Source organism: Hylaeus volcanicus, unplaced genomic scaffold (genome assembly GCF_026283585.1).
Source record: "Hylaeus volcanicus isolate JK05 unplaced genomic scaffold, UHH_iyHylVolc1.0_haploid 12237, whole genome shotgun sequence".
NCBI lineage: Eukaryota > Metazoa > Arthropoda > Insecta > Hymenoptera > Colletidae > Hylaeus > Hylaeus volcanicus.
In genome coordinates, this window is record NW_026533172.1 from 1661711 (window position 1) to 1682526 (window position 20816).

General features: G+C 32.6%; 6 protein-coding genes across 14 annotated transcripts; 3 read left to right on the forward strand and 3 right to left on the reverse strand.

Moving 5' to 3' along the window:
* Positions 1 to 575: 575 nt before the first annotated feature.
* LOC128884175 (uncharacterized) lies at positions 576 to 2390 on the forward strand. 3 transcript variants are annotated; one of them, XM_054137317.1, is made up of 7 exons: positions 576 to 656; positions 1006 to 1315; positions 1381 to 1494; positions 1557 to 1615; positions 1694 to 1799; positions 1862 to 2021; positions 2086 to 2390. In XM_054137317.1, exons 2-7 carry the CDS (start codon positions 1076 to 1078, stop codon positions 2244 to 2246), a joined length of 840 nt encoding a protein of 279 aa, XP_053993292.1. In that variant the 5' UTR covers positions 576 to 656; positions 1006 to 1075; the 3' UTR covers positions 2247 to 2390. The 3 variants fall into 3 exon arrangements, with proteins under 3 accessions (XP_053993292.1, XP_053993293.1, XP_053993291.1); XM_054137318.1 differs by lacking the exon at positions 576 to 656 and adding an exon at positions 672 to 986 and having other exon boundaries at positions 1046 to 1315; XM_054137316.1 differs by lacking the exon at positions 576 to 656 and having other exon boundaries at positions 672 to 1315.
* A 26-nt stretch (positions 2391 to 2416) lies between these two features.
* On the reverse strand, positions 2417 to 8291 carry LOC128884172 (transducin beta-like protein 3). The gene is made up of 15 exons (XM_054137309.1): positions 8156 to 8291; positions 7296 to 8079; positions 6372 to 7239; positions 6123 to 6286; positions 5955 to 6032; positions 5720 to 5888; positions 5314 to 5668; positions 5126 to 5217; positions 4525 to 5069; positions 4121 to 4451; positions 3945 to 4070; positions 3633 to 3854; positions 3062 to 3573; positions 2609 to 2859; positions 2417 to 2554 (listed from the first exon to the last, which is right to left on the reverse strand). Exons 3-15 carry the CDS (start codon positions 6810 to 6812, stop codon positions 2547 to 2549), a joined length of 3294 nt encoding a protein of 1097 aa, XP_053993284.1. The 5' UTR covers positions 6813 to 7239; positions 7296 to 8079; positions 8156 to 8291; the 3' UTR covers positions 2417 to 2546.
* Positions 8292 to 8923: 632 nt separating this feature from the next.
* Positions 8924 to 11971, forward strand: LOC128884173 (uncharacterized). Of its 4 annotated transcripts, XM_054137314.1 has the most exons (14): positions 8924 to 9143; positions 9205 to 9421; positions 9487 to 9705; positions 9771 to 9897; positions 9938 to 10081; positions 10183 to 10326; positions 10395 to 10431; positions 10500 to 10809; positions 10878 to 11099; positions 11174 to 11268; positions 11311 to 11561; positions 11621 to 11669; positions 11718 to 11783; positions 11833 to 11971. In XM_054137314.1, exons 1-14 carry the CDS (start codon positions 8932 to 8934, stop codon positions 11864 to 11866), a joined length of 2127 nt encoding a protein of 708 aa, XP_053993289.1. In that variant the 5' UTR covers positions 8924 to 8931; the 3' UTR covers positions 11867 to 11971. The 4 variants fall into 4 exon arrangements, with proteins under 4 accessions (XP_053993289.1, XP_053993285.1, XP_053993286.1 ...); XM_054137310.1 differs by having other exon boundaries at positions 11621 to 11783; XM_054137311.1 differs by having other exon boundaries at positions 9771 to 9891; positions 11621 to 11783.
* LOC128884176 (uncharacterized) lies at positions 11785 to 12737 on the reverse strand. Of its 2 annotated transcripts, none has more exons than XM_054137320.1 (4): positions 12563 to 12737; positions 12355 to 12467; positions 12225 to 12294; positions 11785 to 12169 (listed from the first exon to the last, which is right to left on the reverse strand). In XM_054137320.1, exons 1-4 carry the CDS (start codon positions 12687 to 12689, stop codon positions 12012 to 12014), a joined length of 468 nt encoding a protein of 155 aa, XP_053993295.1. In that variant the 5' UTR covers positions 12690 to 12737; the 3' UTR covers positions 11785 to 12011. The 2 variants fall into 2 exon arrangements, with proteins under 2 accessions (XP_053993295.1, XP_053993294.1); XM_054137319.1 differs by having other exon boundaries at positions 12219 to 12294; positions 12563 to 12733.
* A 79-nt stretch (positions 12738 to 12816) lies between these two features.
* LOC128884174 (dynactin subunit 2-like) lies at positions 12817 to 15071 on the forward strand. The gene is made up of 5 exons (XM_054137315.1): positions 12817 to 14029; positions 14090 to 14163; positions 14323 to 14404; positions 14459 to 14614; positions 14710 to 15071. Exons 1-5 carry the CDS (start codon positions 13069 to 13071, stop codon positions 14898 to 14900), a joined length of 1464 nt encoding a protein of 487 aa, XP_053993290.1. The 5' UTR covers positions 12817 to 13068; the 3' UTR covers positions 14901 to 15071.
* Positions 15072 to 15330: 259 nt separating this feature from the next.
* On the reverse strand, positions 15331 to 20307 carry LOC128883668 (phosphatidylinositol 4-kinase-like). 3 transcript variants are annotated; one of them, XM_054136267.1, is made up of 22 exons: positions 19811 to 20307; positions 19429 to 19759; positions 19218 to 19344; positions 18946 to 19161; positions 18788 to 18862; positions 18597 to 18716; positions 18443 to 18543; positions 18315 to 18395; positions 18130 to 18267; positions 17983 to 18075; positions 17876 to 17924; positions 17731 to 17813; positions 17565 to 17661; positions 17456 to 17503; positions 16802 to 17398; positions 16598 to 16741; positions 16424 to 16545; positions 16261 to 16372; positions 16106 to 16176; positions 15869 to 16001; positions 15725 to 15813; positions 15331 to 15668 (listed from the first exon to the last, which is right to left on the reverse strand). In XM_054136267.1, the coding sequence occupies exons 1-22, from the start codon at positions 20266 to 20268 to the stop codon at positions 15570 to 15572; spliced, it is 3384 nt and encodes a 1127-aa protein (XP_053992242.1). In that variant the 5' UTR covers positions 20269 to 20307; the 3' UTR covers positions 15331 to 15569. The 3 variants fall into 3 exon arrangements, with proteins under 3 accessions (XP_053992242.1, XP_053992241.1, XP_053992243.1); XM_054136266.1 differs by having other exon boundaries at positions 17447 to 17503; XM_054136268.1 differs by lacking the exon at positions 18130 to 18267 and having other exon boundaries at positions 17447 to 17503.
* Between the last annotated feature and the right edge of the window lie 509 nt (positions 20308 to 20816).

Consider the following 20816-nt stretch of genomic DNA (forward strand, 5'->3'; position numbering starts at 1 on the left):
AGCAAAATGTTTTATGTTATATGCAACAGGGATTCTGGAAATTTATGTTTTGAATACAAAGATACTATAAAATGGTGGTGAAAAATGAAATCTTACATTATGATGGCAAGTTAATGAAAATATATTAAAGACAATCGAAATCAGAACCTGTTTTTATATTCAAAGATCAAACATAACAAGCTTTTGTTTTTACTTGGTATTCCTTTTTATTGATCAATTCATGATGTGATTATACTTTAGTTTCGGTTAATGTTTTTATAATTGAAAAGTAGTTTGTATACTGATGAAATTGTAAAAAGTATTTTTTTGTTTGTTGACTACGTAAAGCATGTTTTTTGAAATTACGTGGAGTAATAAATTCAAAAAACAAATGTCATAAATAAACTAATCTCAGAATATAAATTTTATTCTATTAGTATTCGTCATTGAAATGTTTTAGTAAAGAGTGAAATAATAAAAAGTTTTAAAAGAAAATAGATTTGAATAATTGTTTAATTATTTTTTTTTTGTTGAGAAGTGTAGATTTCCACAATTCAGTTTTGCGTTAAAAAATAATTTATTTACCAGCATGTATTCCATAAATTCAAGCATAATCTTGAAGAAACAAAATGTCTTTTTCTAAATATTTAAAAAAAAGGAATTAAATAGAATTTTAGGTAAATTCGACTCGGAAGATATTTAAGGTTTAGTCTCATTTACAAAAGTATTCCATTTAAATTTAGAATAGACTCATCATTAGTTCTTATTCTGATGTTTTGTGTCTACTTTGGAAATTGACTATGTAAAAAAAAATTTTCAAGTATTTAGCTCTGTTAAAATGTAACAGATGGAATGGTTTTAATATTTACGTTTTTAATATATTGATTACATAACAGTTTGTATAATTTCAAAAAATTTTGTTAAAGTTTTATTGTCAATGCAACAGGAGTATTCGCCTGAGTGTGTTGATAACATGAGCAGTAGTAATTTAGACGAAAATTCACCAAGTACAGACACCTTTTGTAGTGCAGAATCGCGAAATGAAGGTGTAACCCTCTTTCCTCAGAAAAGTGTTTTCAAAGTGAAATCCTTGCCAATGGAAGCTCTTAACATAGACGGATCAGATTTACCAACAATTAATGTGAAACAAACACTGGAACTACTAGAATGTCCAGTTTGTTTTGATTGTATGATCCCTCCAATTTATCAGTGTCGTGAAGGTCACCCTTTGTGTTGCGAATGCATAGGAAAAGTAAAAATATGTCCCACATGTCGTTCCTCATCAATCGACATTCGTTGTCGGGTTTTAGATCGTTTAGCGGAGTCAGTAGGGAAAGTATGTACGGAAACGTATTGCATGTCAAGCAACTAATTTTTGTTAAATAAATAATTTGTATTTAGGTCTCATGCCGCTACGCTTCATTAGGTTGCAAAGCTGTTATTAAGTATGAATTAAAGAAAGAGCATGAGTCACGATGTCATTACAAGCATTTTAAATGCCTACATTCCGATCAGGTTCGATTGTTAGCAAAATAGTCGTGTGGATGGTGGCTTGTCAATTTGTTCTAAACACATAGGGTTGCGGATTTGAAGGAACTGCAGAAGATCTTGTAAATCATCTTGTCTGCATGCATGAGTTAGTAGTTGGTTGCGGTCGTGTTTAAAGTCTCTCAATTATGTCTCTACGACTTCATTTTCTGTATTTTGAGTGCAGTTATGAAGAGATTGAGGGTAAAATTATAAATTTTTGCTGCAACTCTAAAAATCTACAATCAAAAAAGTCAAAGTCTTCCGGAAAACAATTATTTTGGCAACGTCATGTATGTCTTGCGTCAATTCTTTACTTTTCTATTCGTTTTCTTTATGAAAGCTTGTTGTATAGATTTACCATTGTTACGACAAACATTTTGTGTTACGGGTCCATAGAAAAGCGGATGTTGATCCTGCTATTTACATAAGTTTAATAGTTATCCATTGGAAGCATCATTCGAATCGGTATACACTTGCTATTCAAGGAAATCATCGGAAATACTCGTTTGAAGGTAAATATATACTGTGAAGTATTGCTCTATGTATAAATGACTAAAATTACTATAATCTTCCAAGGACCGGTGTGGTCTGTACGCAAAGGCTTTAAAGAGGTTGAACGCGTGCGGGATTGTCTTATTTTACCAGAAAATATAGCTTTATTTTTGTCCGGAGGTAAAGGATCAGAAACCGATTTAAACTTAATAAACTTATCTATTGTTGGAACTATTTTGCCGTAAAAATTTAATATCACTTTATTTTAATAAAATAACTAACAGTATTCATTTACTAAATGTCTTACCGCCGTTTTTAAAAAATTGTTAGGTGGTTTTTGCACAATTCTTTTTTTAAGTTAACTAATAAATAAACGTATTGATTCTTTTTATAATAACTTGTAAAATGTTTTCTACGCGCATTAAAAGTTTTTTTTGTTTTAACGATTTCAGCGAGAAAGCATACGGAAAAAAAAAAATTTTTTTTTTTATATGTTGGAAGGAAGTAAAATAAATTGGAAAAAAATACGAAATAGTATTCTACGGTTAGACATCTTGAAATACAGAAATTTATAAAAAAGTTGAAGGGCTGATGGTGTTAAACATACCGAAAAATGCTTTATACGCATCACTTAACGACAATGGTACAATTTCGGATTCGGGTTGAGTATTTTCTGGCGCACGTAACGGGAATTCAGGCACTGATAAATAGGATTTTCCGTTTGATGTTAGAAAAATCATATCTATGAGAAACGTTTTTTGTACTAATCCATCGATACGACTGATATGACGCGTAATGTAAGCGGAGAAAGCCGAAGCTAAAGAAGGAAAGCCTTCAATACGCATAAGCCTTGCATTCCTACAACCAGCAAAAAAAGAAAGTGTGAAACATTACAATTTTCGAGCTTTCTTTAAAATATAAACTAGACATTAAGCACATGAATGGTTATGGAAATTTTTTTTAAAAGCTGTAATAACACAAGTTAAGGCTTAAGGTAAAGTAGGATAAAATACAATTTTATATAAAGACACAAATTTATCATGACTTGGACGTTTCATACGGTATATATTGAAAGATGACGTTTAAAAGAAAATTTGCTAAATTGGATGTTTTCCCATTAGTGTTCCACTTTACGATAAATTCAAGAAGATTTTTCAAAAGATCATCAGATAACTCACAAAGAAAGTTTCCCAACTCCTCAGTATGAATAAAAGGTATTTTTTTTTCCAATTCAAAAGCCGTTAGCAGTTTTAAAGCTCCTTGGGGTGATGAAGTCGTGAGGGAAGTTTCGTTATCATAACGTTCAAAAAGACGACTTTCGAAGGATTGCTCTAAGATCGTTTGAGTTTGATGCATTCTGCTACGTTTTATACTTAAACCAAGTGCTTTGAAAATTTTACCACATTTTGTTAAAGAATTTATTTCTAAAATATCTGATGCTTCTTTTTGCAATTCTATAATTTGTTGTCTTTGAAAAACATCTGTGACATCTTTCCATAAAATAAATGTATGATCTGCAGCAGCTGATAATAAATGTTTTTGAAAAGATTTGTCTACGGAAATAGACCACACCTGATGGAAAAAGAATAAATTTTGAGCAAGCAAAAATAAAAATGAAAAAAACGAAATACCTTTTGACCATTGTGATGATCAAAAGTACCAATGCATTCAGATGTTCGGATATTCCAAAGCTTTAGTTTCCCATCTCCCGACGAACTGACTAATTGAGTTCCATAGGTTATGTAATTTAAACTAAGAACTGAACTTTGGGGTAACTGAAAAGTTTTTAAACAACTAAAATCTTTTAAATTCCATAAACGAATAGTACCGTCACCGCTACCACTAGCAATAACCTATAAGACATCAATATATGGAGAGGAGAGACACAGTTACACACACACACACACAAGAGATGCTGCATGTATGATTTAGTCATGTTGTACTTTTTCTATGGGTGAAAAATTTAATGATAGAACGGGGCGAGAATGTCCTCGACATGTACCTAAAAAATCTAGGCTTGGAAGACCCCAGAGTTTTATTGTTTTATCGGAACTTCCCGTAGCAGCCATCTAAATTTTTTTTTTAATAAAACTATTCACGAATTTCAAGGTATACATACCTTGTTGTTAGGAGCTATAGCCAAAGCATTTATCTCCTTCTCATGCGCAACAACCGATTTTTCAGATTCCTTAACAGTCATACACTGAATAGCGTTTGGCTTTGTCTTTTCATGCTTTTCAGTTATGTCAAAAATTTTTGCAGAAACGTTTTCATTTAAATAATTATCAACCATTGTAGTCAAAGCTTTGCAGTCAACAGTAAATAATTTTAAAATACCGTCCAAACACACACTCAGACCAAAAAATGAATTGCATAGTGTCGATTGCTTTTTTCCCTCAAATGCTGGATTGTTGTTTGAATGACATGAACATTTCGTGAATTCTTCAGGTCTACCAATAAAAGAAATTAATGAGTAGCATAAGAAATTCATAACATGGACTGTCTAATAAGAACACGTATTACTTGATACAAACGTTAACCTTAACATTTGTAACTGGAGCAGCATGGATGTCATAAATAGCAACACACTGCTTTATTAAAGTGCTCCAAATACGAATATTATGGTCTTTTGATCCTGATACTATCCAACAACCATTAGCTGTACAATCTGCTGATAGAACTGTATCGGTATGACCATTTAGAATAGTAGCGGTTGTATGCTTAGAGGACATTTGCAAAAGTACACACGAAGGATCGCTGCGTAAAAGTAAGATTTGCTTAAAAAGATTCTTGTATTGTACAGGGTGATCCATCTCTCCGATTTTTAAAAAAGATTCGTTAGGTTTATAAGGTTCCAAAAAATGCGCTTCTGGAGTATTAACGAATTGGCAGTGAATAAGTTCTCGACCTGAACCTAACACAATTCTGTCTTCTCGGAGTGTCCTCAGATTCCAGAATACTATGATATTATCACTTGAGGCACAGAGAAGCCATGGAGCTCCGGTAGGTGAGACGTGATAATTTAAAGAAACAATCGTTCCATTTCTTTTGTGAATTGCATCCAAAGTCTGCGAAAAGGAAGCAACACATTCACAAACAGTTTAAAAAAAAAATTCCGAATTACTAAAAGCTTTTTTCGAGTAGAAGGATCCCATAATGTTAAATTTCCCGACTCGCCTCCAACAACAATAACCCAAGAACAAATATCTTGAAGGGCTACACAGTCGTTACATGGATTATATTTTAATTATATTGCATTCAAAAAAAGTTTCTAGTAATAACATACTACGCAATCATTGCCTATGTCTTTACCTTGAATGCATTGATCGCGTTGAATGAAAGAACAATCAGAAAACAAAGTTGAACTCAAACAACAAATGGTTTCCACACTTTCATGGACGGTCAACTGATGAACCGGTTCTATATGTAACGGATCATCACAAAGACTTGTAGGGTACCAATTTTGAATAAGCTGGACATCTGCAGAATTTTCTGTCAATGAATGAGTGGATCTATTTTTTTTTTTAGAATCTTTGAATCCTAATGGTGAATCGTAAATTAAAAATTGTTTTTCAATATCACTCATTGGAAGACCAATCTTTATAGCATCTTTTAAGGATTTTGATATGTTTTTGTTCCCAGCGTTTTCTTTAACTTTATCTAGAAACTAAATAAAAAACAAAGATACCATTTTGTGTTTTGTAACCAAACGACTCACAAGAGAATCAAGTGAATCAAGACTCCATACATTAACGACCATGTCTCGACTGCAGGAAGCAAAGCCTCCCAATTGCAACACCTCAGAACTAACATTTTTTGAAGAAGTCTTTATAATAAAATCGAAATCCGTAGGTAAAGATAAATGATCAATAAACTTCGCAACGGTGCTAAATAAAAAAAAAATTACTATGTACTCACAGAAAGACCAAGATAGACACAAATTGGAAATTTACATATGACGGTACAAATCATGTACTCGTATTTCGCCATCAGTAGATGTTGAGAATAATAGGAGTCGACAAGGATGAAATCTATAAAATAAAAAAAGATTTATCAAGGCTTTTCTTGTTTTTACATGTTTTTATAGAAGTTAATGTGCGAGATTCTTGTATTGTCTTTACTTGATAGCTCCAACTTTTTCGAAATGTTTAGAAAATTTATGAGTACAGTTGCCTGTTGCAACATCATAGATATAAAGAGAACCATCCGTAAAACCAGCGGCGACAAGAGTACTAATCGAAAGATCCGATGACATAACGGTACAACTAGATAATACTTGGGGACCCTACAAGAAGATGACGTTTTAAAATATTTAAAAAGAAAAAGTGGCAGTATTTTTTTATACATAAAATTAAAATAGTTTCTCTTACTTTCCACGACCTAATTTCTCGAACAGGTAATATGTGACGAGAAGTGAAAACGTCGTCTTGTAATTTTTGTGATAAATTATCGTGTGCGTGAAGATCTTCAGCTGCGAATTCATGATTGGTGCGCGATCGTGCAGATCTAAAAGCATCCCAATCAAGTTGATAAACACGAAAAAGGAAAGAAGAGCAACAAGCAACGAGAATAGTTCCCTTTGAATTAACACAAATAGTAGTTATATGATCGCCTAATCCACCAATAGTAGCTAAAATTTCAGATAATTTGGAATCTGTTACGTATGCCTTTGATTCGTAAAGAGAAAAAAGAGCTTGGTGTTCTTCATTATAATGTGGTTTGCCTCTATTATAAAAGACAGTAAAAATGCGTTCTGGAGACCATTTTAAACTAAGTTCACTCGTTTCTTGCTGCTTTTCAAGGTGCTCCATTGATTGTATGACAACGGTTTTTTTACAAATCTGTTTGAACTTTGCGATACACCTTGAATCAAATTTTTAATGTTCGAAGGTAAAAGTTTAAAAAATTAATTTCTGGTCCTGTTTATGCTGAAAAACTTATCAGAATTTTTTATAAAAAAAATGTGATCAATTAAAATCGTTTAATGTAATAATGTATTAAATTAAAACCATATTATAGTTGCTGGAATATTTGTGTGTACGTATATATCTATTCTGTACGAACTATTGATATTTTGATAATTGAATAACATTGGTAATTTAAAACTACTACAATCAAATTAAAATAATTTTTTTTAAATTATGCGATACTGCTACCTAGAATTATAGAACTCCACATTCCCAACGCTATACCAACGAAAGCTAAACAAAGACCTAATGCTGAAGAAGCGCTTTTACCCTTACGAGAGGTAAAGCGTTGTGGCAAGCGAATTGTTGTTGACGACGTAAACCAACCATTACTAAAAGCTATTAAGCTGACGAGAAGGATCTGAAATGGTAGAAAATTCCATGGGAAATTCGTAGCATGCTGAACAGCTATACAGCATAAAATAACTATAACTCCTTTTGGAAAGCAGCCAAAAACGAGTTGCGATTGAGTCAATATAAACTGAGGAAAATACACTGGGAAATAACGTCCTAAAAAATCGACTATTTGAAACACTCCAATGAGTATACTTCCATTGAATCTGGTAGGTTTCCATAATTTTGGACCTATGCTTGGAAAAATAATGTATGTTTCGTAAAATCCAAAAAAGCGTAAAAACAAAAGAACTGATGCTTTTTTCATGATGTCGATATACGTAGCATCATTGACAAGAAGACCTGTTTCAGACTTTTGAGATAAAGTATCTTTTTCTGTCGGTTGATCTTGTAAAACCTTAATGAAATTACTTTCCTCTTTTTCCAAAATTCCACTTTGAGTAGAATTAAGTCGATTTCGTTTTAGTAAAATTAAATAAAGACTAATGACGAACCATGAGAGGACGACTGAAAACCAAAAGAGAGATGTAATGCTTAGTAAAACTGAGGCTTTATTTTTTTTGTTGTAGACGCCGTATGCGAAAAACATCCAAACCGCAAACGACATACAACCTGAAAATCCAAAACCAGCTGCAAATGAACCAATATCGACATCCGTATTATTTGCTCCTAAACCTATAGCAGATGTTAGGCTTAGTGAAAGAAAAAGACCTAAAAAACCCGTCAAAATGCATAAAAATGAAGCTCCTAATTTTTCCTGAAGGAACATGTAATTTCATCGATATTTTTTTTAATTAAAAAACTATATTTAGCCAAGAAAAAAAAATACTTACACTTGGAAAGAGGCATACCAAAGGTAGCAATGCCGCAGTAACCGTATTTCCAATAAGACCTGTGAATAGAAAAGGACGCTTATCTACTGTGTAATAAGTGAAAAAAAGTGCAGATATTGAAACAATTGAAAAATAAATAGCTAGGACCAATGACAACAAATCTTTAATATTGGGAAAAATAATTGTTCGAAAATCTTCCGACACATTGAATAACGACGCTCCTGAAAAGGTAGCTGAAGCCCCGAGTAATAGTGATACCAATTTACAAAATCCTTGTTTTTTCATGGTCAACATTAAAATAGATTGGAATACCTTTAAAATTTAATATCGTTGACTGGAATTCGATGATTCTTTCTTTTTTTTTAAATAATTATAAAAAGGTTAAAGTGATGGTGTTAAATCAATTTAAATTGAAAAGTAAAATTTTCAACAATTTATGAAGAATTATACAAGATAAAAAAATGGTCTAGCAAACTTATAAAAAATTCACAATGTGACTTATTAAATACAGAACATTGAACTAATACTGCTACTTATAATATGCTCAGTATATTAGTGAGACGGAATTTCCATTCAAACTAGAGAAAGTAGCAACTGCATGTGCAGTCGCTTCTTAAATGGAATTGAATTAACAGTAAATGGGAACCAAATAAGAGCAATAAAAGATTCTTTGATTGAACAAACCGTTTGTATTAAAAACAAAAAGCTGTAGATGAATTGTTCGTATAGATTTTTTATTTTTTTAGGATTTTGATAGTTGTGTTCAAGTGTAAACAATGTCACAACGGTGCGGCAGTTCACTTTTGCTGAAACCAACGCGAGATTTAGAACAGAATTGGGATATTGACGTTGCATCGGAACTAGAAGCTTATTTGAACCAAGTGGAAGAGCAAGTCACTAGGGCTAAGGAGGGCCTAGACGGATGCGGTGTTGGTGATACTGAGGATGACGAACCCTATCAAATAAACTTTGTTGAGGCTGCTTTAATGTGAGAGCGAAGTTCAAAGACATTTATCATTTAAATAATATTTATGATGATTTTTTTGAAGGCTTCAATGTGGAACATCCGTTTACTCTAAAAAAGTAGAATATTTGCTGGCTTTAACTTACAAAACCTTGCAGAATTTTTCTTCATTTACTCGAAAAGGAATATCTTGCTCAGATACATTACCGAGAAGAACTGGGAAGGCTTGGGGTCGTCGACCAGGAAAGTCTTCCGATGATTGGGATAATATGGATATTCTTTTTATTCCTTGGAATGCTATTGTAATTTTCTTTTAGAAAAGTCGACTTTTGTGGTATATTGTTTATGTTGTTCTATTGTATACAAGACTCCAACCAAAGCAGACGATTATATATCTAACGTAAAATTAGACAATGGAATTGTACAATGCCCGTATATTCATAATTTGTTGCAAAAAAGTGTACCAACAAACGCCGCTTGTGAAAAAGCTCCTTTGCGTCTTATGGACATTAAGTTACAACACCACTCTAAAATGCACATAATGCCTCTACTACTTGTACCACGAGACGATCGAAACGAACTAAGGGTACAATGGATTATATGTTCAAATAAAGCCTAACCTTTAATACTGTTGTTTTAATTCAAAAATAGGTCACATCGTTACCAACTCATCCTAAAACGGGTTCGCTTTTAGTCGATTCTCAAGATGTCATTTGGAGTGAGCAGTTCAGCTTGACAACAGAAGATGCTCAAATTTGTGACCATAATATTAGTACAGGTTTTTTTTTTGCGTTACAATTTTAATACACCATTTATAGGTCTTTCAGAAACTCCTCGACCTTCCACGTCATGCTATACCCAAGGACTCGACTCATCAAATACCTTGTTACCACTTAGCGAACGAACTCCACTCCCAGCAAGTTCAAGGCAAATTAATGATACAAATACAATGACAGTTTCAGGTAAAGTGAGCATGCTGGTAAATAAAAAAAATAGAAAGACTTGTAGTGTTTTTATACGTAGTCGCAGGATACAGTAACATATAAATGTATTGATTGCTTAGGTAGTCATGCGTTTCATTCGACGACAAGAACAAATTACGATATGGACGCCACTCTTGTTTCCAAAGAGACGAATCCCGTATTTAAAATAAAGTCACGTTTAGCACAAAATCCTTTACAACGGTTAAATTGTCATCAACAACTTGGTAGTCCAGTTTATATCAATAGGAACTTTAAAAAAATAAACTCGTTTTCTTTAATTGTTCATATTCAGGACGAAATAGACCGCAGAAAGTGGGAAACACATCAAGGTGACCTTGCTAATTTTTTTAGATGAGAGACTATTATATCTTATACTGTGTAAATTTTTTATTAAAAGAAAGCTGAATCAGGAAATTTATCTTTCTCCAACGGATACTCTTCAAAGTGATTCTCTTTTAATGTTCACTCTATTGCAGCGTTCTACATTAGCTAGTTTTAGTTCTATGGAAAAATCTATTACTTTTGCCGAACGCCAAACGCCATCTGCAACAAAACTAATTCCAACGTTTCCTGATTTAAAAAGTCCTAATTTTCTACTAGCAGATGCTTACCGTTTGGGCTCAACATGGTGTTTTTTGGAAAATACTTTTATTTCCACATTTCGTTCAACTTGCATGTCTCATCCGGCCTCATCCGATATAGAGATGGTAAAGAATATTAACTAAAACAATTTTGTTGGTCCAAAATCATTTTATACATGTTATCACCTTCTCAGCAATTAAATAGAGAAGGAAACCTTCAACGTTGCAACGAAAACGATTGGGAGGCTGTTCCAGCAACTCTTAAAGAAACGGAATCAACAACATATGATTCTTTAACGGATATACAGCAAGAACCCGACGCAACTGAATTGAATCCAGACGTCAGTCTTGAAACTTCACTAGGTATCGATACCGACATTGAAGCAGCAGTGATGGGGGGGCATGCAACGTATTCAGTATGTCTTAGGAAGAAAAAAAAAGAGTCCAAGTTAAAAATGTTTTTCCATGATATGATGTTTTCATGACATAGGATATGTTGCAAAAGTCGTTCGGTAATGGGTCATTGCGAGTTTCTCTTGGGGATTCTATGATGGATAACGATAGTAAAACAGGCTTACGTCAAAGGTAGTGATTTTTGTAAGAGAAATTGTAAAATTTTTTTTTTAGAGTAGCGATTTGGCGTACTAATGTTGATCGTTGGTTGCAAAAAGTAAATACATTTCCTTCCTTCGATGTTGGAGTGTATAAAATAAATTTAGCAAACAGCATCCATGACACCCAGCAATCAAGTACCGAAACTGTTTCTTTTCAAGAAGTAGTTTCTGGTCGTACTCGCTCTGAAGTGTGTCGGTATTTTCTCACAGCGTTACTTTTGTGTGATGAAAAAAAAATTGTGATTTCCCCAAAAAGTGGACAAGGTAGTATTTCTACTACTATTGCTGGTTTACTTTTGAATTGCATGCACGAATAATTGCAGAATCCAACTTTGACATACTTCCTGTTGTGTCGGACGAAATTACCAACGAGTATGCTTACTGTGCACAGTCTGACTCTATATGTGGTTTGTTTTACAGAAAAAAAATTGCAGCTAATTCAAAAGTTACGGAGCGTATAACCAAATTTCATGGGAAATATTCAAAGTACAGTGGAACCAATAAGTCGTTTGTAAACGTTTTTTTGTTTCATTAGAAAACGACATAAAAAATCAGCGGGAATAAGTTAACCAAAAAAAAAAATTTGTTTATGCTTTTTTTTTGGCTAGTTTACAAAAAAAAAAGAGTCTATTTAAGGCTACGTGACATTAAAGCTTCGCTAACTCTAGTCGCATGACCTTCGCTGTGCAGTTGAGTAAAGGACGTCATACTCGTTCACCTTTTGAAAACATTACTTAAATGTTGGCATATGGCTTCCATAGGATCTTTTTGAAACTCTTTAAATTGATGTATTGATTTAAAACGAGCACATTCAGTTGGGATAAAGTAGTTTTCGGCTTTCTTGGATCTTTTTTTGCACTCATTTAATGTTTCTAAAACAAATAATTTATAATTTTGTACTTGTGTGCGAAAAAAACAAACTTTTACTATTTTGCATTTCTTCAGCTGCAGCGTTTAAAGAATCTTTTATATCGTCGAATTGAGAAAAGGCTCCGTACTAATGATTATCGGAGTATAGAACAACAAGGAGAATGTTAACTGTTAATTAGCTCGTTACCTTTTTTTTTTTCATTTCCAAAGCACGTAAACTTTCCATATACTGAATGAAATGAATTTTTCTTTGAACTCTTTCTAATTTTTCATGCCTTTTACGTTGTCCCCGAGTTAACCCTTTTTGATGTCATAGTAAAATAAAGCCATTTTATTTTATGATTATATTTAGGTTACACACAACATAAACTAATGTCATATCAAAAAATAAGTACCTGAGAGGTCTGGTTCACATTGAGTAATTTGTTTGGTTTTTTTAACGATGGATTCTTTGGAATGATTTACACGCGTGTTAAAAGCATTTTTATTTTTATTTTGTAATTTAAATCGATTGTGTTTCATTGGTGCGAAAATGAGTACAAATCTAAAATCGCGTGGATAAATCTGTTACTGACGCGGTTCGACCGAATTGACCTAATGGAAGAACTCAACTTTTTTAATTATCAGACCTACTGAATAAATAAATGAAAAACAAAAACATTCGCTAAAATATCATTGTTTTGTAATTATTGCTATTAACTCAACATTTGCATTAACACCTTTAGGTTATTATATTTTATAGTTGATGAAAATATTTTCATTTTGGCATACAACGTAGATTTTTCTAAAATACACTCCTTTAATTGAAAAGTAAAAATTCTTACAGTGTTTTAAGGAACATTTGGAAATCGAGCTGAAATCTTTTGAATTAAACGCGTTGTGGCTGTGGTAGAACATATTTATGAAAATGGTGGAATTATCTGATGCAATCTTCCAAGAAAAATCCGTTTTAAAATCAGATTCTAATGCTAATGATCTTACCAGTGGTATTTATGAAGGGGTGGCTCAAGGCCCTATTGTTATTGAAAATTCTAAATCTAAAAATTTTCATATAAAAGAATCCCGTGAAACTAACTTTAATTTGATTGCATCTTCGTATGCTAAATTTGAAAACTGTAATTTTTCTAATCATGTCATAAATCACTCAAATACACTTCCTCAACTTTTGTGTTCTGGTTCCTCTACTGAAAATAAATATTTAGAAGAAACTGAGACACCATTACAGCGTGTAGCACGTTTAAAAAAAGAAGTTTTTGATACGTTAAATTTTACGAATCAATTAGTCAAGCAATGTACAAATAACATAACGCCCTGTCAAACAACTGAGTCGACTATGAAAAATCAAGAATCTTCAGTGGAGACTATGAATGAAACCATGCAAAACTCTTTAGAAATGTTAAAAGAACTTAATCAAATGCGCTATCAACTTGAATGCCTTAGTTACGAGCCATTCACAAAAGGTTTTCCTGCCTTTTCGGAACAAAAGATGGCAAGCAAAGAAAAATCATGCAATGTAGACATTTTGAATCAAATGGCTGAGTTTTTACCCTCAAATGAAGAGGACGATAAACTCATCCTTTCATCTTCCAATTTACAGCTTGTTAATTCAAGTTTAACCGAAATTTACGATAGGTTGAATAAACTGAAGAACCCTAATACACTAAAAAATGAGCCCATTGAAGAAAATATTAACGAATCAACGTCATCTTTTACCTATGAGTTTTACACAGTACCAGAGAGTGCCTCGGAAGTAAAAATGGTTGATGTTTTAGAATTGGAGCGGCGTGTTTCTAATTTAGAGTCTTCCTTAGGTATTGACGAAAACTCGCATTTGTCATTGCCGTACACCAATATTGCATCAGGTAATTTTGACTTGATTGTATAATATTTTCTTTTAATTTTTCGTTTATTAAATACAACAGCGATTAAAGATATTTTTACATCTATTTCAATGATGTATCCTGATAAGATGGAAAGAACTATAGAGTATATTAAGGTAATAAAAATAGAATTTCGGAGCAGGGAAAAAAAATCCACTTGTGTTTTTGGGTCTATATCCACAGTACACTTCCATTCTATACGTTTCCGTTTATTAGTTTTATATATTGAAAAGTCTTGTGTTCACTTTAATGTTCAAATAACGCATGCCTCTTAGACGCTTAACGTTCAGCTAGATGATTTTGTTAGGACAAACAAGCGAATAAATTTTCAGTTAGAAAACTCATCACAAGATAATGGTAACATATAATATTGTTTGTATCTATTTTAAAAATTGAAAATACGCTTCTTAGATCAGTTCAATCTACCACATGACCGCATTAACAAACTTTATTCATTTTGGAGCTTATCACGCCCTGTCGTCTCAACTCTTCCTTCTATTGTAAGTCGACTACAAGACCTTCAATCGATTCACCAGAGTGCTGCATCTATCATGAAACGTGTTTCGGGTATGTAAAAAATTTCGTTTTGTTTATAAAAAACGTATATGGCTTGAAATAGCAATCACTATAGTGTACGTTTTTTTTTCATTCTTTATCTTCAGACTTGGAAGAAGAATACTCTTTGGTCAATCAAACATTGTCGACCGTGGAAGACGAGTTGACAGAATTGCGTCAATCTGTTTTAACAACGATTTCGTGGGCAAAAGATATTGTACAAAAACTTGAGAAAAAAGTATTTGTTGACACTAATACGGAAAGCACTAGTAATCTACCGAATTCCTTTGAACCCTGAAATTCTAAGAAGTTATTTAGTTTTTTTTTTTTCTGGTCCTTTGTTTCGTATTTCTTATGCAAAAAAAACTACATTGATTTAACTTTTTCTGTTTATTGTAGCGTAAGATTTTTTAGTTCTTATCGTCAAAAAAAGCACAAAATTATAAAGTGAAATGTGTGTTTTTATCAAAATACATTTTTTGTGAAGACACATGCTTTCTTTTTGTACATTCCCAGAAAGAAAAATTAATGTCCGTACATTAGAGAAACTAACCATCAAATAATAGTGGTCAACTAATTTTCATGACACTTGAGGATCCAACAATAAAACTACGATTTTCTTTAACAAAACATTTTTTCGCTGTCAAATAAAAATACTGTAGGAATTACCTCTCGTAGCGATTTTATTAAGTATTTAAGGAGCTTTGTACATTTATTGATGATTTTAATACAATTTTCGAATTCACCAAAAACAGTTAAAACATTACAAAGCGATAGTTTTTCAAAAGATGTTTTAAAATAAAGATTGGTTGCAAATATGAATCGCAAAATGTTTGTTTCAAATTTAGTTTTTTCTCAGCAAACAGTGGTTAAGCGAAATTCAAATTGTTGGCGAAATCCATAGAGATCAACATTAAATAGTATTCTCAGGAAAACAAAAACGAATTAGTTAATGTTTGAAAAAACATTATATTATTCCGTTTGTAAGCCTTTGAAAAGTATCATAATGAATAGACCTCCAATTATTGACGGAAATATCAATAAGTTCATGAACTTTTTGAATGCACTAAATTCAAGTCAAACAAAACAGTTGGATTTTAAAAAGTAATCAAGATGTCTTACCACTTCCTCTGTTAAGTTTAACATGAAGCGTTTTTTTAAAGCCAAGAACGTCGCTTCAGTTCCAGCTAAAAAGCAAGGCATTTGAGGCACTGAAAAAAAGAATAAAATGAATTTTATTGAATTTTAATATTGTTCATTACTCACTCGACAGCATCATTTCAACAATTAAAAATAACCGGTCAGCATGCTTACGAACTTCTAAAAACCCTTGGACAATCAGCTTTCGAAAATATTCAAAGTTGTCCGAATCTTCACCATCCATAATATCAATGAATTCCTAAAAACGAATGGTAACAAGAAACATTGTGCAATACTACGCGTTTTATTATTTTTTTTAATGGTAAATAACAAAAGAAAAAAAATTTTTTTTAACCAGCGTACTGTGGTCAATTTGAACGGAGATGACTCGAAATTGACACTTCCAGGGGAATTAGACAACATATAACCATAATCTACTCAAATTGCAGTTCATCGGTAACACGTTAATAAAGGAATGAAAACTGTTAGCTTGAAAAAGAAGTTTTCTTTAATCTTACCAATATGAATAATATGACCTTCCGCATCTAAAAGGTAATTACCATTGTGACGATCTTTAACTTGAAGAAGATAGCCCACTAGAGAATAGGCAGCATGAGATTCGATGAAATTCTAACAGTTAAAAAGCATTATCAGAAAGGAAAATAACAAAAAAACATGTACTTTTTTTGCTGCGTAAATATTATCAGCAAAAGCACATTCAAAAACAGTTGCAATAGAATCAACCATTAAACGTTTTTTAAGAGAATCCAAAGAAATGGCATCAGGAACAAATACCATAATACCTTTGAACACACGCAATTTGAAGCAGACGTTGTTATGGGGAGTTTAACCTACCAGCATTGGATCCGGTTACTAGCACGTCGTACGGGTAAAGATACAAAGGTATATTCGCTTCAACAAAAATAAATTTGAACTGTTTAATCAATTGAGATGCAAGAGCTTCTTGTCTAACATCGTCACCACCTTTGATAAACACACCTTTACAAATATTTTTATAAGAATAAGAACTAGAATTCGACTCGCAAATAATTAACATACTAGCAATATCCCACGATTTTAAACGACCAAAAACTGACTTTTTTTTATAGTATTTTTTTTTTTTAGCCCAAAGAGTGCCCCATAAATTTTTGCGAACTGAGTTCGCACTCGCTGCATAATGACTTGCTGTTGCACTGTTAAAAGACATTACTTTTTTATCGTTTTGTTTACTTCGATTCGACCCATGTTTTGAGGAATCGGGATGATCTGGTTCGGTAGACGTTGACGAATTTGTTTTGAATACTGTAGCAACGTCGGCAATAATTAAAGGATTCGTGTTAACACCTCTTAAATTTTGCTCATCATCATAATGCAATTCTTTTAAAATTGAAAAATTGAAAAAATTCGAATGTTTTAAAGGGAATTCCTTAAAATTATTCTCTGAACGCTTTGAGGATTGACACACTGATGGATCATCCATACTTTCACTACTATTAGGATACTCGCAATTTGATAAAGAGCTCGAGCTGTTTTGATGTATTTTTTTTCTAGTATATGAAACTGGTGACAATGTGTCAGGTTCGTTAAATGATGTAAATGTATGTGATGAATTGTTAGAGTCAAATTGATCATTCAGTTTCACTGCCGTATCAAAACCTGATATTTTTTTTTGAAATAGGCAGTATAAAAAAATTTATTAACCACCTTTTTTACTTTTATTCTGTAAGGGCGTGCTATCAGTTTTATCGGTAGTAACGTTTTCTAGAAATAAATAATATCCGAGATGAGATTAACGCAAAAAAAATAGAATCCGTGACCTTACCGTAAACCCCCATACATCGTTTTAAAGCGTGTAGAGATGATTCCCGCCCGTTCTCGTCCATTTGCAAGGTTGACGGTGGTGTATACAAATTGCGTTTCTACATGCAAAGAAATTGATGCAGTCATTGCAGCGTGTAGAACGTCTTGGAGGTTTAAAATGATAGTACCTTCACGTCTTCTAAAATCATGTTATAGACGTATAAATCGTTCCATTCAATACATGGTGTCTCTTTCTTGATGCTATTGCATTCTTAAAAAACAAAGAGTAACACTGGCAATTAAAAAAAAATAGATTTTTGTACGGATTCGCACCGTGAAAAGCTTGATCAGTTTTTTGTTGACTTTCAAGAAGGTGCAAATCCTACAAATACATTTTTTTTTCAAACTATTTCGACTGTTTCCCCCCAATCTAAATATACCTCATCAAGATCAGCTATTTCAAAAACAAGCAAAAAAGGAGCCCGCCTTTTTGTTGATAACACGCGACACTCTTCCGGTATGAACCGAAGAATCTAAAATGAAATATTGCTAAAAGCAAAATTCGACTTTAAAAAAAAATAGTGGACTTGGAGTGAATGCGACTGTGCAAAAGTAAAACCTTTCGCGAAAATAGACGGTGTCAATTTTTCGAAAGGAATACTAAGGCATGTCATAGAAAAAGATCCCTTTGAGACAGCCACCATACAACGTCTAGAAAACATCCACTATAGAGCCATACATATGAAGCTTATAAAACCAAACTACGACTTACATCATTCATTGCATTCAATATCAGCTTAAGAAAAGGAGAACGGAGAGAACGATTTGGTTCTCGCACCAGTAATATGCTGACCTGTATGTAATAATTCTTTCTAGCGCATTTACCAGGAAGCTTATTACCTCTATAAGAGTATTGATAAAGGAATGTACCAAATTATAATAATCACATCGCATTTGTTTCGCAATATACTGCTGCATTTCACTATCCATAGATATAACATCTAGCAAGTTTCAATTTTATTTAAAAGCTTTTTTCATGTAGTGTCAATTTTACCCGGAGACAAAATTGATTTAAAGGGACACCCTAACTTGGATTCAATACTCGAAAAACTTAAAGAAGATTTAGGTAATTTTAGCATTCCGGTTGAATTCATGAAATCTGCATTAATTGTTTCTTTGATATGTTAGAAGATACAAAAAAAAGATAAGGTTATACGTAAAAAACATTTTTAGTACTTCTCATACCTTTTGACAACTTATAAAACAAAAGATTGTCAACAGTTGATGTTGTTGCCATGCTTTTATTATTTCGGTTATGTTCTAAAGCAATAAAATTGGATGACTTATGACATCATAACAGGACTTTTTTTGAAGCGTCACTGAGTAGCAATGTATATACAGACCTTGTGCTATATCTTCGAGGTTTCCGTTGATTTCCAATGAATTTACCGGACTGCTTAACAAACACTCGTTTGGTGAAAAATTATTAATTTTCTCTGCATTTTTAAATGGTTTGCTTAATGTCTGTTCACCCGGGTTATCTTCATTAGTGAAACTGTCTTGCATTTTATCTTGAGATTTATTGTGCAATGGTTCAAACGTGGGTAAATTCAAATTCACTGGTAGAAGTAAAAAGTATATAGAATATAAAACTTATAAACAGTCCCTGGCTTACAATTTGATGGAGGAATGAAATTTTGACAATTTTCGTTTATCGTCTTTTCATTCGCAGGTGAATTCATTGTAGTGTGAGCCAAAGAAGCGTTGCTTATACATTCACAATTCGCGCGAGGCGGTAAGGTCTGTTCAATGACACGGAAAAAAGTTGCGTGTCACAGAGAAAAAACTATCACCCTCAATATTCCTAACAATATAAAAACATTTACGTTTTCAAGAGGTTGGGTAACGCCATTTTGATACAGCTGATTTGTTTCCAGATATGTAACAACCCGTAATCTTTGAAAAACATCAGAAACATGAAAATCGCAAATACGTTGTTTAGAAGAACCATTTGCTATAGAAGCTTTTGAATTAACTATAGCCATTTCTACTTCTTGGTACAATTGATGCGCAATACTTTGAATTTCTTCATTCGCAGTATCTGATAATGCAGTAAACCACCAAGATATTTTCAGAGCGAAATCCATAGATGTTGCTGCTTTGTATAATAGGAATCGACTTAGATTGGATTTTTTTCGACGCACAACGCTTAGAGTACTTCGGAAGCATTAACAGAAAATGTCAGGTGAAAGATAGAATGAGTCTTACCATAATTGAGGAAGATAAAAAGAAATTTCATTTTTTGTACGGCAGTACAAAAGGTTGACTAAATAGTCTTGTATACCAGGCTCTAAACGGTTATATAGATAGTACATATGCAAATATATATCAAAAAAATCCGACTGAAACAGTCGAAGTAGCGAGCCTTCATTTTTAAAAAATTTTTGATTTGTCAAATTGAATTGGGCAGGTGATGCGGAAGATGTATGATCGTTGTTTGTGTTGCTACCATCGGTTTGTTTGTTTTGATCTATTATTCTTTCATTCAAATCATTCTTTGTTTTCTCAAAATCAGTGTCACTAACAATTATTTCATCTTCTACTTGAGACAATATTGAATGGGTCGTTATGTCTTGCGAATTCATATGCCATTCCCTACACTGTAGTTCTAATTTCTTATTTTTTTTGTTGAACAGAACATAAAATGCTGTGACCTTTTTACGCATTTACTGTACGGTCACGGTAAAAAAAAATTTTTTTGACACTTTTAAAAACAGACCTTTTTTCTCTTATCTTTTAATGTTTGACCTTGTTGTATGCACTCTTTTCACGTCTTCCATTCTTTCAAATAAAACTATTTAACAAGCGTTAGGGTTTTTTTGTTGGTGGCTCATTTTATCTCCTTTAAGCGTTTCTTCTATAAAAAGAATAGCAATATTTGTTTGATTTCACTTTTTATTTCATAAAATAAATAGTTTTTTTTTTATTCTTGAATTTTTAAAACTTTTTCAGTACCAATATTAATATTCGAAAAAGACAATTTCTTTTAAAATTGTTGCCATTTGCGTTTATTTTGGTTTCTTGTTAAGGCATACTTGAAATGTAAATTTCATTCATTGGAATACGTTTTGTTTTTTCATTACTTAATATCTCTACTCTGTATTAAATATCCGTTGACGTCGTGTTCAATGGCATTATTTTGCCCGACATGTCACAATCTTTTATTAGTACGTGATAATCCTTCTCTTCAATTTTATTGCACCACATGCCCGTA